Here is a 15,931-nt window from a genome sequence, read left to right as displayed (position 1 = left end):
TTGTCTTCAGCATCTGTTACACTCAACATGAAAGGAAACTGAGAAGTCTAAAGGATATTTAGGCTCTTCTAACTTGGTTGGTGTACAGCACATTATTATGTTATGTTATTATAAATATCAGGCCAAAGCATTTCATGCTATAAAACAGATTAGCCTACAATTAATCACAACTCGCAGCTTGCTATCAGCCCTGTCAACACCACTGCAATAGATAAGCCACAAACTTTTACATTTGAGATCATGCTTATTATTATCTAGGCAATGGCCAGAATTGTTAGGTAATGTATTATGTGTGATGGCTGTTGAATGCAGGTTAATATGGGCAAAGTGAGACTTGTTCACCTATCTCAAGTTTCAGAAATGCAGCTCTCTGCTCACAACCATGTCTGAGACTTGAACAAAACCAGTCAACCAAAAGCAATAAATCTTCTTCTTGAGGCATAAAAACGTAGCACGGCATTAGAGACAATGCATCAATGTCTCTTACTCAGTATCAGCAAGCAGATCTGATCAATCAATCAAGGGACACTGAAACCATGTTTCATTTTTAATGCATTCTTTCACCACTTACACAATCAGCCATCCTGAAGCATAATTCAAGTTCCGTAACACAATCCTTATCCAAGAGGTTCAGAAGCATAGTGTGAAGTAAAGCCTTTTCAAATGGTGCGATTGGCCAATATGTTGCAGATGAGATTAAACTTTAAGCACAAGCAACTTCAGATATATCTATCCAACTTCACAACCTACTCAAATACAACTATGTTTGCAACAAAACACAGACTCTCATATGTCAATATGTGTTGCTGTTACAATATGTGAAGCAAAAAGGTACATGGACAATAATGAGACATGTGACATGATAAAAGGCAAGTAAACGGTTACGGTCAATCAAAAACATTTGGTCATTCAAATGAACATAAACAAAAGACACAAGACATCACAATGGAGTAAATAACGCCATTGCCAAATAAATGTAACTTATGGAACTTAGTGAAACTGAGAAACCAAAATGATGAATTACAGGAATTTCCTGGTAAGGGCAGCTCTTGTATTTCATTTGTTTTTTACCAGACATATCCTGACACCTAAAGAGTCAAAGTCTCAACCTTTTTCAACTAGTTCCTGTTCCAGTAGCCTCAGGCAGATGCAAAGGTAAATTAGGCTGTGATAGTCTCACAAGTGCTGTACTGTAGGTGAAAGGATGAGATCTGGGGCACAGTTATAAAGTTTTTTTATATGGTGCAGCAACTAATATTTTGACCTACAGCATATCTTCATTAGATTAAAAAGTTACTGCGTCTTTTCAAAAGCTTTAATTATAACCACTGGATTTATTTATGTATAACTGCCTTTCAGTGTTATACTGCCAGATGTAATTTCACTGTCTGGCTCTGATCCCCATGGATGACAGCCCAGGAGTTCCCCATATCATATTCATCATTTGCATGTTGCAGAGAAATACAATATTTTCTTTCTATGGAAAATCACTGAAAACCAAGAGCTAGTGGAACAGATGATTACCAGCAAGACTTTGTCTCTCTATAGCACAGTGCATTACATTTCTCACTGTATCACGAACACAAAAAAATGTTATGGTCCCGTCACAGTGGTCACCAACCCTGGCCATGGAGATGACTCACGCAAATAATTTGTGCAGCTCTTAGCCCCAAATAATTATTTCCTAGCCATCATTCAAGGTGTTAATAAGATGGGTGTAATGCTCTCTGGAAACAGGGATGAGGACCACTGTGGTAGTGTAAGTTTGTGCCCTGGTTGCTCAGTTCTCAGCAGGCTTATCTAGCATGGACTTGAGATGGGCGTGCAGGGGTTCGCACACAGCCTGGTAGCCCTGAGGGGTCAGGTGAAGGTAATCGTACATGTCCTGATGGGAGATGCTACCATTGACGTGGACGAAGCCTGGGTCCACGTTGAGGAAAGAGGCGTGGGGGAGGGACGATACAGCCTCCTGGACTAGCATGTTCACCTTGGCATTTCGCTCCCGCAGAGGGTTTGGCGATTTACCTCTGGGCAGTATACCCTGGAAAACAAATATATATAAATATATAAACAAACACTTATTAGCATTTTGAGTAATATTCTTAGAAATACATGCATCAATGTAAAAACTGTTTGCTATCTAATCTAACGTTTCCCAAAATTAAAATTAGGCTTAATCAGACATTACTTTCTCACCTAGTCAGTTGAAACGCCAGTGAAGTTTATAGCTTCACCAAACACATAGCAAGTTCCCATGTAGTTCGATCTCAGCCCTCTCCCAAACATGTACAGCATTTTAAATGTAGTGTGAAAAGTAGCATATCTCCAAACAGTTCACACACAGTCCAATAGTCTCCTGTTTACCTAATCTCACAAAGCTGAGATGAAACTAAAAGGGGTGATATCATTGTGCAGTCTGATGGTCGACTGAACATCATTTGACATTTTCAACAGACATGCAAGTGAGTAGATTATTATTATTATTACAGGTTTATTTAGATAGGGACAGATACAAAAAAAACATAGATAAGCTTCAACAGTCATCTGATGTATGTATCATAGTGTTTTTAACCGAAGCTAATTCACAACACTTGGCTTGCTTTAAGGAATGTATAAAAAGAAACCTACAAGTACAAGAGTCCGAGAATGGGGGAGCTTGTTCTTGATGACTTGGACAATAGCCATGATGCCTCCACAGATCTGTTCGGCAGTTTCACCATGATTGTTAGTGCCCACCCACAGCACTACAACCTATATCCAAATAAGAAGAAAGGAACGCATGACTCAACATGTGTCATTGATAGTTTAGGGTCAATGTACCTGGAATTTAGCACACAAATAAGCACAATGAGTCTACTGTCTGAATAAACAAGCATGATCATGTTCTCTATTTTTGGCAGTGTTATAGACCTTTGGGCTGATGTTATCCAGCTCGCCATTGCTCAGTCTCCACAGCACATGTTGTGTTTTATCACCACCCACCCCAAAATTGAGGGCATGGAGAGGAGAGAACAGCTGCCGCCATATCTGCAGACAAACCACAACAAGTTAGCGTCCACATGTTAAAGTTCACACTATTTGAAAACATGCATGGATGACAATGAGAACAAGACAAGTTATGAAAACTCTGTATATAGAACCAGAAACAGGAAAGTGCGTGATTTATGTTTTACCCCAAACTGGTGCATGAGCTGAACAAGAGAGTCTCCGACAAACAGGACATCAGGTTCTTTGTCTTTGCTGTCAGACACAAAGCGGTTGTGCTACAAAGAGTAAAAGGAAAAGACAAATAGACTTAGAAATCATTTTTGAAACTTTACTTGGGAAATGCAGACACAAATACAAAACATGCATCTATATATTGTTATTTAGATATATAAATTGTTAGCTTGAACACTAGATCAAAGATGTTATCAATGGATCAAATATCAGTGCATTATCCCATGTCCATCTGATGAGAATCTGGTAATTCACAAATAAATCTCACAGAATAGTGTTTTTTTCCTTCTTCTTTTAGATAAATTATCTACAAAACATTGGCATAAATGCCAACTAATTAATTACTTATCAGTTTTGTTTTCTTTACTTTAAATTAATAAAACTTAACATTAGCTGTAATGCAGACTGGGGAAATCAGGCAATGCATTGCTGTGGTTCTGCTGTAACTATGTAAATCCCAGGGAACAAGTAATAGAAAATAATATTATTTCACACACCAGAGACATCCATCGTCCATCTCCCTGGATGTCTTCACAGGGAGTGGGTGTGGCGGCTGGGTTTGGGTCCTCTGCACTCATGACTTGACTCTATCTGTGTTGGGAAAGCAGTCACGTAGGGTTTTTGGTACTTTTTACAACGGAAACAACCCGATAAATCAACAGTATATAGCTATAATTGCTAGCTAAATCTAGGGAGGTTGGTAGAGTTAGCCACAGTAGCTAGCCTACTTGCTGAAACAACAGATAGATGTAGTTAAACAGAGAGATACCGGTCACACACTAGTAACACAGATTGTTACTAACGTTAAAATATGCTAGCCTGCACTGTGCAAAAGGGATAATGTAGAGCTTTTTATAGATGCTACATTTAGCTAGAGATATTAATGAACATAGGCTACCATGAAATCAAAAAATCGTCATCTCCCAATTCAGTTTCAGGAAGTAAATTGTCACCATAGTTGGCAGTACCATTGTTGTCCATGGGCAACAATATATATGTTTTCGTGGATTTTAGAATTCTCCGGCACTTTATTAGTGCTATGTGCGTAAGACTAAATTTCAGAACATATCTTATGAAGAAATGACAAATGATGCCTCGGTCAAGTGGAGAAGAATATAAAAGATGAGACAGTTTTACCTCCTCGTCTGCGTGAGTGGACTCGCCCTGCTCGTTTGTGTTGGTGGGAGTTGGTGCTGCGCAAAGAAACACATCTATGACATGTTGCCGAGCAACGACAGATTTACCAGTGCCAAGAAACGACTGTCGGTAAGCAGCGCTGTTAATTAACGATTTTAAGTTTGTATATAGATGTTTCATGACTTATTTAGTGTTGGTTTCGCATGACGTGCTTAAAGTTAGTTACTGTGTTTCTTAGCAAGCTGCAGCTAAATACTTCATTCACGTGTGCTTCAAGTTAAAGTGCACCTGGTGGTAGACGTTATTCCCACCTGTTTGCTAACCACCTAACTAGCTAGCATGGCTAACAGTTAGCTAGCTAGCTACATTAATTGGCAAAGGTGTCTGGAACCGCAGGGGGCGCAATTGCATTGATATGATCACATTCCTAAGGGGTTGTAGTAAACCAACACATGTTCCAGTTTTTATCATGTAAAGGTTTATCTAAACGTCATCACCAGTCAGAGGCTACATGTGCAATGTTGGCAACACCTGTGCACCTTTTGTGAACTAAGCATTTTTTATTTGTGTCTGAACTGCAAACATCTGAGTGTGGTTTTTATGGGCCTTATCGCAGAGCACCAGCTGCTGCGAGGCATAAACAATAAAAGGGTCAATAAGCATTGCCATGTACAGTGGGGAGAACAAGTATGTGATACACTGCCGATTTTACAGGTTTTCCTACTTACAAAGCATGTAGAGGTCTGTAATTTTTTATCATAGGTACACTTCAACTGTGAGAGATGGAATCTAAAACAAAAATCCAGAAAATCACATTGTATGATTTTTAAATAATTAATTTGCATTTTATTGCACGACATAAGTATTTGATCACCTACCAACCAGTAAGAATTCCGGCTCTCACAGACCTGTTAGTTTTTCTTTAAGAAGCTCTCCTGTTCTCCACTCATTACCTGGATTAACTGCACCTGTTTGAACTTGTTACCTGTATAAAAGACACCTGTCCACACACTCAGTCAAACAGACGCCAACCTCTCCACAATGGCCAAGACCAGAGAGCTGTGTAAGGACATCAGGGATAAAATTGTAGACCTGCACAAGGCTGGGATGGGCTACAGGACAATAGGCAAGCAGCTTGGTGAGAAGGCAACAACTGTTGGCGCAATTATTAGAAAATCAGAATCAGAAAGGGTTTTATTGCCAAGTACGTTTTTTAACACATACAAGGAATTTGTTTTGGTGTTGTTGGTGCACGTCACACATTCTTTAGATGGAATATTAAACAATATAAGTATAGGTACAAACAATATAAGTATATTTTTACACATTATGTATTAAGTTAAAAATAAAGAATAAATAAAGATATAAATAAAAAATAAAGAGCTTAGAGCATTACAGCAGAGAGAGAACAGTGGCATGAAGGTGGAGAGTCAGGGTAGTTTCCGGGCCTTGTTAATAAGGCTAGTGGCGGAGGGGAAAAAGCTGTTCATGTGACGTGAGGTTTTGGTCCTGATGGACCTCAGCCTCCTGCCAGAGTGGAGTGTCTCAAAGAGTTTGTGTCCGGGGTGGGAAGGAAAATGGAAGAAGTTCAAGATTATGGTCAGTCTCCCTCGGTCTGGGGCTCCATGCAAGATCTCACCTTGTGTGGCATCAGTGATCATGAGGAAGGTGAGGGATCAGCCCAGAACTACACGGCAGGACCTGGTCAATGACCTGAAGAGAGCTGGGACCACAGTCTCAAAGAAAACCATTAGTAACACACTACGCCATCATGGATTAAAATCCTGCAGCGCACGCAAGGTCCCCCTGCACAAGCCAGCGCATGTCCAGGCCCGGCTGAAGTTTGCCAATGACCATCTGGATGATCCAGAGGAGGAATGGGAGAAGGTCATGTGGTCTGATGAGACAAAAATAGAGCTTTTTGGTCTAAACTCCACTCGCCATGTTTGGAGGAAGAAGGATGAATACAACCCCAAGAACACCATCCCAACCATGAAGCATGGAGGTGGAAACATCATTCTTTGGGGATGCTTTTCTGCAAAGGGGTCAGGATCAAATACTTGTTCTCCCCACTGTAGCTGTTGCCATGTAACTGTTGCCATGTGTGACATCCCTTTATTGGGAATGCTGAATCTGTTTATAATGCAGGTGAATTCAGGAAAAAAACAACCTTGGAGCTAGGGCTGGGTGATATGGAGAAAATCAGATATTGCGATATTCTTACCTCGATGTCGATATTGTGGCGATATTATAGGGTTGACAATTGGTGCTTTAACAAAATATCTTCACAATGAGATTTTAGATAAATAATCTTTAATAATGTAGATATAATGACTAAGTGGGTAAAGGTAAAAATAATAGAAGAGCTAGAACAGTCTGGTAACAGAAAATGACATCACTTTACTGTAATGCAGCCTTTAAAACCAGGAAAAGACAACACTTAAGACATTTACGATATTACGATATACAAAATCTAAGACGATATCTAGTCTCATATCACGATCAATCAACAATCAATATATTGCCCAGCTCTACTTGGAGCAAATAAAATACTGTAAATGCCACATGTCAGCAGAGCAAAATGTTGCCGTGTGTGTGTATGTTTTACATGCAAATTAATTTGCTTAAAAATTGCAATCTATGTAAAAGGGCCTTTTAGACAGTTTGGTTTTCAATCAACTAATAAAAATACCAGACCATGTACAATATGAGGATCCTTAGTTGAGTGTTTTATGTGAATACAACATAAGCAGAGTTAATGACCATGTAAAGCGTAACTGTTCATGTCGACAATCATCTTTCTCTGCTAAACTATCCACACCAGAGACGGCATTAATTCCTAAAGTCCATATTGCCATGAACTGTTAAGCAAAATACATTTGGCATGCACTTTTGGTATATTTGATCAAAGTCTGCAAGGTCTCAGTCCAGAGGGTTAACACTTGGATTCAGCCACTGTCATTGAAACATTATTCATTTGCTCGATAATTTAATAGTAGAGGTGACATCACTGAGATGCAAAAGCATCCTGTCGAGATTACCCAGCTCTCTTATCTCTATTTCCTACAGATTACAAAAGACTAACTGCAGCTATCTTTCTACAGAATCCAGGGCAGCATGCGCCACGTGTGTGGCAGGGCTTTATCGGACAGAGGAAAGATCTTGAATGTTTTCAACAAGCAATTAAAAACAACAGAAAAAAACCATTGCTCAGTGAACGGATTTACTGCAGACTGCACATGTTTAAACCATGATAGTATGACAGATGGGCAGCACAAAATGAAACGACTGAAGAGCCGCAAGGAGAGGAGTCAGATGAGAGGTGGTAAGAAAGAAGCCTCAAGGTCCAAATCGCATCACCATCACTGCCGTCGCCAAAGCAGTAAAGACATGGCACATTTCCAGAACGGCTGTCATAGTAGCTGCCATTGTCCTTCAAGGAGAGATGCACCATTTCCAAACATCATTCCTGCTCCACAAGAGCCCAGTATCATCACAGACAGTCGCCTGATAGGACACCATGGCCTGTTCAACCATGAGGTGAAGTCTATCGACATTGAACGCTTGTTAAGTGAGCAGAGAAAACGTGGAACTCAAGTACACAAAAAGAACAATGCTACTTCACATCCATCTTCAACATCTCACATTCCATCTCCATTATCTATTAATGCATTGTTGGGTGAGGATACTGATGAGCTTCTGCCAATTGAAAAAGCAAAAGCCCATGATGATTGCCGGAAGAAAGAGAAGAAAATCAGTCAGGGAACGGATGTTACCCCGGTGCAGAGACCGCAGCAACAACCTGATCTTTCACCTGATAGTGTTAAAAGCATCTCCTCAGCTAAACACAGCTCCCTCGATGCAGTGATAATCAAGAGCAAGAAGACCAACCCTGTCATGTCTGAAAAGGGCAGAGAGTCACAGCTGACTCCTGTTGTCAGAGAAAATGTGAAGACATTAAACAGGAAGGTAAAGGGAAACGTGATTTCTACTCTCGAGCACACCCCAAAGAACCAGGAGTCTCCCGCTCACCAAACACGAGCTCATGGTCTCAGTCCGAGCCCCCCTCAGCCCTCTAGCTCACCCACTGCTGACAGCTCTGACATACAGAATAGAAGACGAGATCCCGACTGTGTATCTAAGTCTGTCAGTAAGTTGGCAGCGGGTTTGTGTGACTGTCTGCAGTTTCCACTTCTGAGAAGAAACCTGGTGGCAGAGAGCAGAGAGGTGTTGTTGAAAGCTTTACGGGAGAGACATGGACCCCGGCTTCAGGAGAACCTCATCGAGGTGCAGCGATGCATCAGCTTCGGTGCTGATCCCACAAAAAAAGTCCAGGATCAGGAGCCAACCATGATAGATGAGCTCTCGCCTTCAGGTAGGCACTAAAAGGCTCTGGGATTCTCATAAAAATGAAATCTGGTGATTTGTTAAAGATTATGGTTGTTTAAAGTGATAACTCAATGTTACTGTATGTTTTATCATACCTCTATAAAATCACAATTTTTATATTAAGATATGGTGCTTCAGTTCTCATCTAGAAATTCATCATACATTAAATTTAACATTATTGATGTTCACATGGTGTGCTTTTCACTTATTTAGTATTGGTATCGATAACATCTTTTTAACTCAATAATGTTAATACTTAAGCAAGCCTCACAACAGGCCGTGGTATGTTGTGATTATATCACAGCTAAGGGGCGTTGTTCTGCCCGACACAAAGCAGAGGGACGACAACCCCCTTAGCCTGTATGTGTATACAGACTATATTGCTGTAGCATCATGTATCGTGCTCTGCATATTCCAAAGTTAATGTCTTTTTAGTACCAAATTCCCTCTTTATGTGTCCATGGACAGTTTTTCCTGTTTAGCTTCAGTGGAGGGATAGTAACAAAAAGAAGGAATACTGTACTAAACATATTGTAACTTTGGAAGATACCCAATTGCTTTATCTAACTTATATTAACTTCAGACATTTTTGCACAGAATGAGAACTGTGGATTTTGTCCCCCATCACTTAGATTAAAAGCACTGTGTGCTGAGATCTCTTAAAGGCCAGTATTAGGATAAATACAGCAAGGAAAACCTGTTAATAATGTTCATATGGGCACCTGACTATTGTTTTAAGATATTTATTATTATGAACCTATCCTTTTAAAGTAGTATATTTCTTGTTTTTAAAGGCAGCAGTAAGCACGGTACACGTTATAGTTTGTGGGCAGCTTTACAGTTGTTTCTCCTCCTTTTTAGATGCATTTACAACAGCGTTTCAAGCCGCCACTGCCACTCAGCCATGTTCTGACACCGAGAAAACCACATCTTTTAGAATGATGGGAACTGGGCATTTTAACTGGAAGTCCAGACCACATCAAAACCTGGAACAGGTAAGGTTTACTCCTGTCACGCTCTTATTTTTGTTCATATCCTTTGTTTAGTAATCCTCAAGTAAGATATTTTTATTACTTTGGAATAAAATGCTTTCTGGTTTTCATGTAAAGACTGCTGAATGGTTGACAAGCCCTGTGGAGACTTCCGTCAGCATTTTGGATGATATCCTTAGACCTACTTGCGCTCCTCAGTTCTACATGGACTATGAGCCCTCCAGAGTTACAGCCAGTGATCATTTGTTCTCTCCCACATCATGCTGGGGAGAAAAGGCTTCTGCATCTCATCACTGGGAAGACAGTTTCAACAGGCCAAAGAGCAAAGAGGCTGTTATGTTTGATTCCTTTGAAAATGCCTCTATGAACCACACCAGAGCAGTTCCAGAGAGGAGCAGTGGGTCTCAATTCAGTGGAATCAACATCCAGCGTTTCTTTCCTTATCAAACACAGCTGCCAGATAGACATTCACCAGCACAAACACACTTTCCCCAGGAGAAAGAGCCATTTGAAGTTGATAGATCCTCTTTTGCTCCGTCCTTTGCCCAAATTCACCATCCTCAGCAGAGCTTCCAGCCTTTCAGCCAATTCAGTCACCGTTCACCCTGCCCTCCCCTCAGGTCCCACCACACTGACATGATGCATTACCCACCATCTCACATGCTTGAAAGAGATACAGTACCTCCCCTTTCTTCTTTCCCAAGCCCTGGGCACTGGTCCTTCCCTCCTATGAGACTGTACTAATGTGTGGTAAAGCTCTACATAGATACATGCTTGTCAACATTTATATGGCTAACTAAAAAAGAAACAATGCTTCCTTAATTCATACCATCAAGACTTTTTGTTCACAGCCAGCGAAAATATATGTTGTGTGCTCATAATTTGATAAAAACATTATCAAATATAATATCAATAGCTGACATCTTTTATTCTTTTGTCCCATGTATGCTGAGATAAGAAGAAATTGTATGTTATGTTTAAACACACAATTATGTATTGTTTGCATCCTTGGAACATTTTTTTAATATGCAGAACTGCACACATTTTCTTAAATAAAGGTGTTATAATGGGAAATTCTTTACAGAACAAGAATTTTAGCCACGAATGTGCTATAGTGAAAGCTAGGGTATTTGATATTTTGTTGTATGTGGGCTCCATTTAAATGCAATGAAACACATTTGTAATAAACATTGTAATACAAAAAAGACAGGCAATGTCAAGCATTGATAAATGTAAAATTAAAGTAAGCACATGATGTTAAATGACATTTGTGATTCATGCTTGTATTAATTATGTTATTAATCATCAATGCATCACACTACACATTTACACCATATTTTCTTGACACTCTCCCAGCAGCAGAAAATATAATTATTAATTTATTGTACTGAGGTTTGACTTGGCAGTCACAAATCAAAGGATATATTTTCAAGGTTGCAAGTAATAGTTTTCATTTGATGATTGAGTCTCAACATTTTCAGTTCCTTCTTCACAACATTTACTTTTATAATTTTCTTCAGTATTGAGTCTGCTCCCGGTTCTCATCGCCCTACGTAGATGATACCAAAACAGCTCTTGGGCCTGCGTCGGGTTAGTGCAGTCTGAGCCAGGCCACTGCAGATAAGTCTTTTTTAACATGACTTTCCTCATGCGGTGATAGGACGACACCTGCCTCTCAGAGATTGGCTCCAAAAACACGAGCAGGAGAATATCCCGGTGCTCATCGAAGAGTCGGTAGCTGGCCAGTTGGATTTCCAGAGAACACCACTCACTTCTTAGGAAATTCCTGCTTACCACACAAATAGTTTTACGGCTGCTATACACAGCAGAGACGATGTTATCCACGATATCGCGGCCCAGCTCAAAGTCCCTGTGATGTAGGCAAAGTTTAAAAGACGATTCATTTCCCTCCAGGTTGGGCACTAACTCTTCCATGACCCACTTTTCATCAGAGGAGTTATATGAAATAAATGCATCATATTTGCAATTTTCCTCCTCTTCTCTGAGTCTATGCCACTGTTCACTAAACCAGGAACGGAACACATAGTAGCCATACTTAATTTTCCAGTAGAGTTTGACATGAAGTAAGGGAGTTACTGTGAACAGGAAGATCACAACTGCTGTGCTAATGAACAGGTACTCTCCTAGATCTTTGTAACAAACTTTGGTGTCAAAGTTGTAGAAATTGAATTTTTCATCGTGAGGGCAACGCAGATTGTATAGATAGACCACCTGGACATGTGGGTTATGTACTGTCCAGTTTTGAAGCAAGCTATTCTTGCAGGTGCAGCTTAAAGGAATATTACGTATGTCAAGGTAGTGGAGTTTAGGTAAAGTTTCTAGTGCATCGACATCAATGCTCTGCATTACATTGCGGTTGAGCTGCAGTGTGTGTAACTGTGTAAGATTCCCAAAAACCTCCTTTGAGATGTTCTGAATGCCCATATTTTCTACAATCAATTTCGTCAAACTTTTTAGATTTTTAAAGACTCCTGGATGCAGTTGTATCGCTCCAACACAGCAGTTATCCAATGTGAGGAAATGTAAGCCTGTCAGATCATCAAAGGCATCAGGAGCAAGATAATTGATGTTATTGTTGGTGAGATACAGAGATTTCAGTGAGTGTAGGCCATGGAAAAAATTGCGGGGTAAAACAGTGAGGCCATGCGGCCGCTGTCCATCCAATTTGAGATCAGTGAGTTTGCTGAGATTCATAAATGGTGAACGTATTTCTGCATTGAGGAAGCGAATCTGATTACTTTGTAAATCCAGCACTGTTAGTGTGTCTTGAAACACATGATAGAAGGAAGTGTCAATTTGTTTGAGGTTGTTTCCATCTAGATATAATTTGGACAGACTTTTTAGTCCATCAAGGCCAGATGGCTGGAAATAAGTGATCTTGTTACCTCCTAAGTCTAGTGTAGTTAATTTGCTGAGACTGAGGAAGGTCCCGTTAAAAATGACAGAAATACGATTGTTGCGTAGGTTAAGGATTTGCAGGTTGACATTGTCTTCAAAGGTGTCAATGAACAAATCAGTTAAAAGGTTATTATCCAATCGGAGAGTTGTGAGCCATTTTAGCCCTTTAAGAGCTTTATGATGGAGGAAAGCAATTGTGTTTATGTTAAGCTTTAGCGTCTTGATATTTGGTGTATGATAGAAAGCATAATAGCTGACTGAGAGGATGCGGTTGTAACGATAGCTCAGCTCTTCCAGATGTTTTAAATAAACCATATTTTGTGTTTTACAGGATGGGAGGGAGGTGAGATGGTTATGCTCTGCATTGAAGCTTTTTATTAGTGTCTGTGTATTGAGAAAGTTAAGACAACTTGTGCTTTTCAGGTTGTTGCGGGACAGATCCAAAGCCACTGTGATATTAGGACAACAGGACAGTGAGTTCTTTGTTAGATTCTCGATCCCATTATTACCCAGGCCTAATTTTGTAATCCTTTTCACCTTTCTCTTTAATGATTTGCATAGCTCCTTGAGCAGGTTGTCATTTTTTAGACCCGTGCCAGAGAAATCAATGTGACCTGCGTTGACGTTGCTGATATTTAAAAACTCCACTACATTGACACTTGTTGAACGCAAACGTAGATAGTTTATATGACTCAAATTCACTCCTTGAAAAGCCGTCGTGGGGAGCCTAGGATTGTACGACAAATCTAGCAGCTGGATGAAACCGAGAAACGAATGCTTACATCCTAATGTCAACAGATTATTTCTACATATATATAATGTAGTGAGGGATTCGGGTAGTGACACATTTGAGTGGTTGAGAGAGGTTAAATTGTTAAAGCAAATATCTAGTTTTTTCAGGTTTGTTAGATGTGAAACTGACTCAGCAATCCCTGAGAAGTTTGTCAGAAAGTTTTGTCTCATTATTAAAGTGTCCAGGTTGAGAAGAGTGGAGAAAATGCCCTCGGGGAGCTGCTTTAATGCATTGTTTGTCAGCGAAAGATACGTGAGGTTGTGCAGGTCCTTAAACACCGAAGGGATGAGCTCTGATATGTTGTTAAAGGACAAATTCAGAAACTTGAGTTGACTTAAGTTTTGGAAAGCAAACTGATCAATGATCCTCACATGATTGTTATCTATTTTGAGGTGTTGAAGGTTTGGTAGACGAACAAAGCTCTTGTTGGGAATGTGCCACAGAGGAGTAGTGGAGATGTTGAGGCTAACAGCAGATGGCGGCAGATCATTTATAATAGCAGGCATGTTCTTTTCCTTCCGACGGACGCAGTTGAAACTTTGTCCGTCTGAGTATGGGTCTTCAATGCAGTTGTTAAAGCTGTAACCACTGATGAGTTGAACAACACCAAGAAAAACTGTAACTGACAACAGCTTATAAGTTAGACTTGCCATTTTGTCTTGTTGCAGTCCAAAGAAACTGTCCTTTAAATTACTTTCTGTTGCTTTCTGTGTTGGTTGGGTTTGTTGTAATGTTATGTTGCAAATGTCTGTCAACTAGGCCTTTTGTTCATCGGCTGAAGGTTGTACAGGAGTCTGAGGACGGAGAGAAGGATTGATATCACTTGGCATGTTGTACAGGTGAATTGAAAGTTGCATATTCAAATCACACTTTTTACTTTCTAAGCAGAACAATCCTAATACATAACTATACCACAATCCTTAGGTATCACCATTCGTACTGTACATGTCCGTCCTGTTTTCATACAGGGTATAGGGAAAATTAACAAAATAATTTGAGGTATCGTTCTTTAAAATGTTTGTGTCTTTGGCATTCATAGCTGGATCATTTTAATTTTAAAGTTCTCCAACAACAAATTGGCCTAAGTTCTACTAAACTTTGTGTCTTTTATATATATATATATATATATATATATATATATATATATATATATATATATATATATATATATATATATATATATAGCAGATGCATAAGCATTACTGGACAGAAATATGTTATTTTACATTTTTCAGAATAAAAGTCTGATGTATGAAGCATTAAAAAAAAAAAAAAACTGCTATGAAGCCCCCAAAATATAAATGGCCATGTTTTTCTGCAGTATATTCAGCACTGCGTATTCCTACACTAACACAACGTTTTGTTAGTGCGTCATACCAGAACCAAAACTCAGTTTCACCAGCTTCCTAAAATCATCTACATTCAATAATCCCAACGGTGGTATTGTTTTCCAGGAAATGTGAACCTTGTTCAAGTAAAACTGGTTCCTCTTCTGTAATGTCTTCATATCCCTTTTTACTCTGCGCTGGCGTTCCTTCTCCTCCTGACATTTAATTCCCATTGTTATATTCCACACATGATACTATTCATATTAAAACATGCCATGACAGGGTGGTAAAAGACATTGTAACAGACTGTGCCGACGGTCACAACACCTCAGCACATCCTCCTCTTTTCGATGTTTGTCTGGCATCCTTCTTGGGTTGAACCCGTTTGACGACATTGTTCAAGCCTATAGGACTATATGCTTGTGTGTCAGTGGACACAGAAGACACCGTTTGAGCTAAACCTGTTTTTATGACTCTTTGCAATTGTATTCTCTAACTTTATAAAATCATAAATCACTGATCACTATGCACATGCTCCACAGCAAATCATTTGAATTGGACTTTACTGCCATAGACAAATACATTATAGCAACATTTTGTGACAATCCTCATTCAACATTCAACCTATTTAAAGAAGATTGTCTTAGTCTAAAAAACTGTCTGTTGTCACCCTCTTATAATCTTTCAAACAATCTTTCACACACCCTTCTCTGATCAGAGAAATACTGGCTAGTATAGTTGCCAAGTATGTTACTATATTTGAATTTAAAACATTATTTTGCCATGACAGCCTCACCTGTTCAAATGAATGTTGTTCAGCTCGCCTTGCCTCTCAAGAGAGCTTCTTGTACCGTGTATATCTTACATTGGCTACACACGAAATCAGGAAGAGGAACATGGGTGAAACCTATTCTCTTCCTTAGAAATTTAGTCACAACATGAAACTTCCAAGAGGTTTTTATTATTTATTATTCAGTATTCAGGTATAATTTCATTCCAAAATAAATAAAGTGTGTACATTAATGTAAATTAATGTAAATTTCCTTCTTCACTGGTTTGTTGCATAAATACAATTTCAGTTTAAAGGGGAACTATGCAGTTTTTTTAGCTTAATTTACCTTAACTGAACAGCTTCGGAGTCATTAGAATGGTTA

The 15,931-nt window shown here is 39.4% G+C and overlaps 3 protein-coding genes across 6 annotated transcripts; 1 reads left to right on the top strand and 2 right to left on the bottom strand.

Annotated features, from left to right (window-relative positions):
* Positions 1-534: 534 nt before the first annotated feature.
* Positions 535-4,199, bottom strand: pafah1b3 (platelet-activating factor acetylhydrolase, isoform Ib, gamma subunit). The gene is made up of 6 exons (XM_078252517.1): positions 4,118-4,199; positions 3,717-3,810; positions 3,174-3,263; positions 2,911-3,027; positions 2,629-2,751; positions 535-2,041 (listed from the first exon to the last, which is right to left on the bottom strand). Exons 2-6 carry the CDS (start codon positions 3,795-3,797, stop codon positions 1,781-1,783), a joined length of 672 nt encoding a protein of 223 aa, XP_078108643.1. The 5' UTR covers positions 3,798-3,810; positions 4,118-4,199; the 3' UTR covers positions 535-1,780.
* Positions 4,200-4,303: 104 nt separating this feature from the next.
* Positions 4,304-11,004, top strand: prr19 (proline rich 19). 2 transcript variants are annotated; one of them, XM_078252514.1, is made up of 4 exons: positions 4,304-4,485; positions 7,461-8,731; positions 9,607-9,740; positions 9,855-11,004. In XM_078252514.1, the coding sequence occupies exons 1-4, from the start codon at positions 4,433-4,435 to the stop codon at positions 10,479-10,481; spliced, it is 2,085 nt and encodes a 694-aa protein (XP_078108640.1). In that variant the 5' UTR covers positions 4,304-4,432; the 3' UTR covers positions 10,482-11,004. The 2 variants fall into 2 exon arrangements, with proteins under 2 accessions (XP_078108640.1, XP_078108641.1); XM_078252515.1 differs by having other exon boundaries at positions 7,426-8,731.
* Positions 10,642-15,661, bottom strand: tlr21 (toll-like receptor 21). Of its 3 annotated transcripts, none has more exons than XM_078252511.1 (2): positions 15,574-15,661; positions 10,642-14,243 (listed from the first exon to the last, which is right to left on the bottom strand). In XM_078252511.1, the coding sequence occupies exon 2, from the start codon at positions 14,100-14,102 to the stop codon at positions 11,166-11,168; it is 2,937 nt and encodes a 978-aa protein (XP_078108637.1). In that variant the 5' UTR covers positions 14,103-14,243; positions 15,574-15,661; the 3' UTR covers positions 10,642-11,165. The 3 variants fall into 3 exon arrangements, with proteins under 3 accessions (XP_078108637.1, XP_078108638.1, XP_078108639.1); XM_078252512.1 differs by lacking the exon at positions 15,574-15,661 and adding an exon at positions 14,915-15,129; XM_078252513.1 differs by lacking the exon at positions 15,574-15,661 and adding an exon at positions 14,827-14,848.
* Between the last annotated feature and the right edge of the window lie 270 nt (positions 15,662-15,931).

Source organism: Sander vitreus, chromosome 6 (genome assembly GCF_031162955.1).
Source record: "Sander vitreus isolate 19-12246 chromosome 6, sanVit1, whole genome shotgun sequence".
Classification (NCBI taxonomy): domain Eukaryota; kingdom Metazoa; phylum Chordata; class Actinopteri; order Perciformes; family Percidae; genus Sander; species Sander vitreus.
This window is presented reverse-complemented; position numbering and strand designations above follow the sequence as displayed.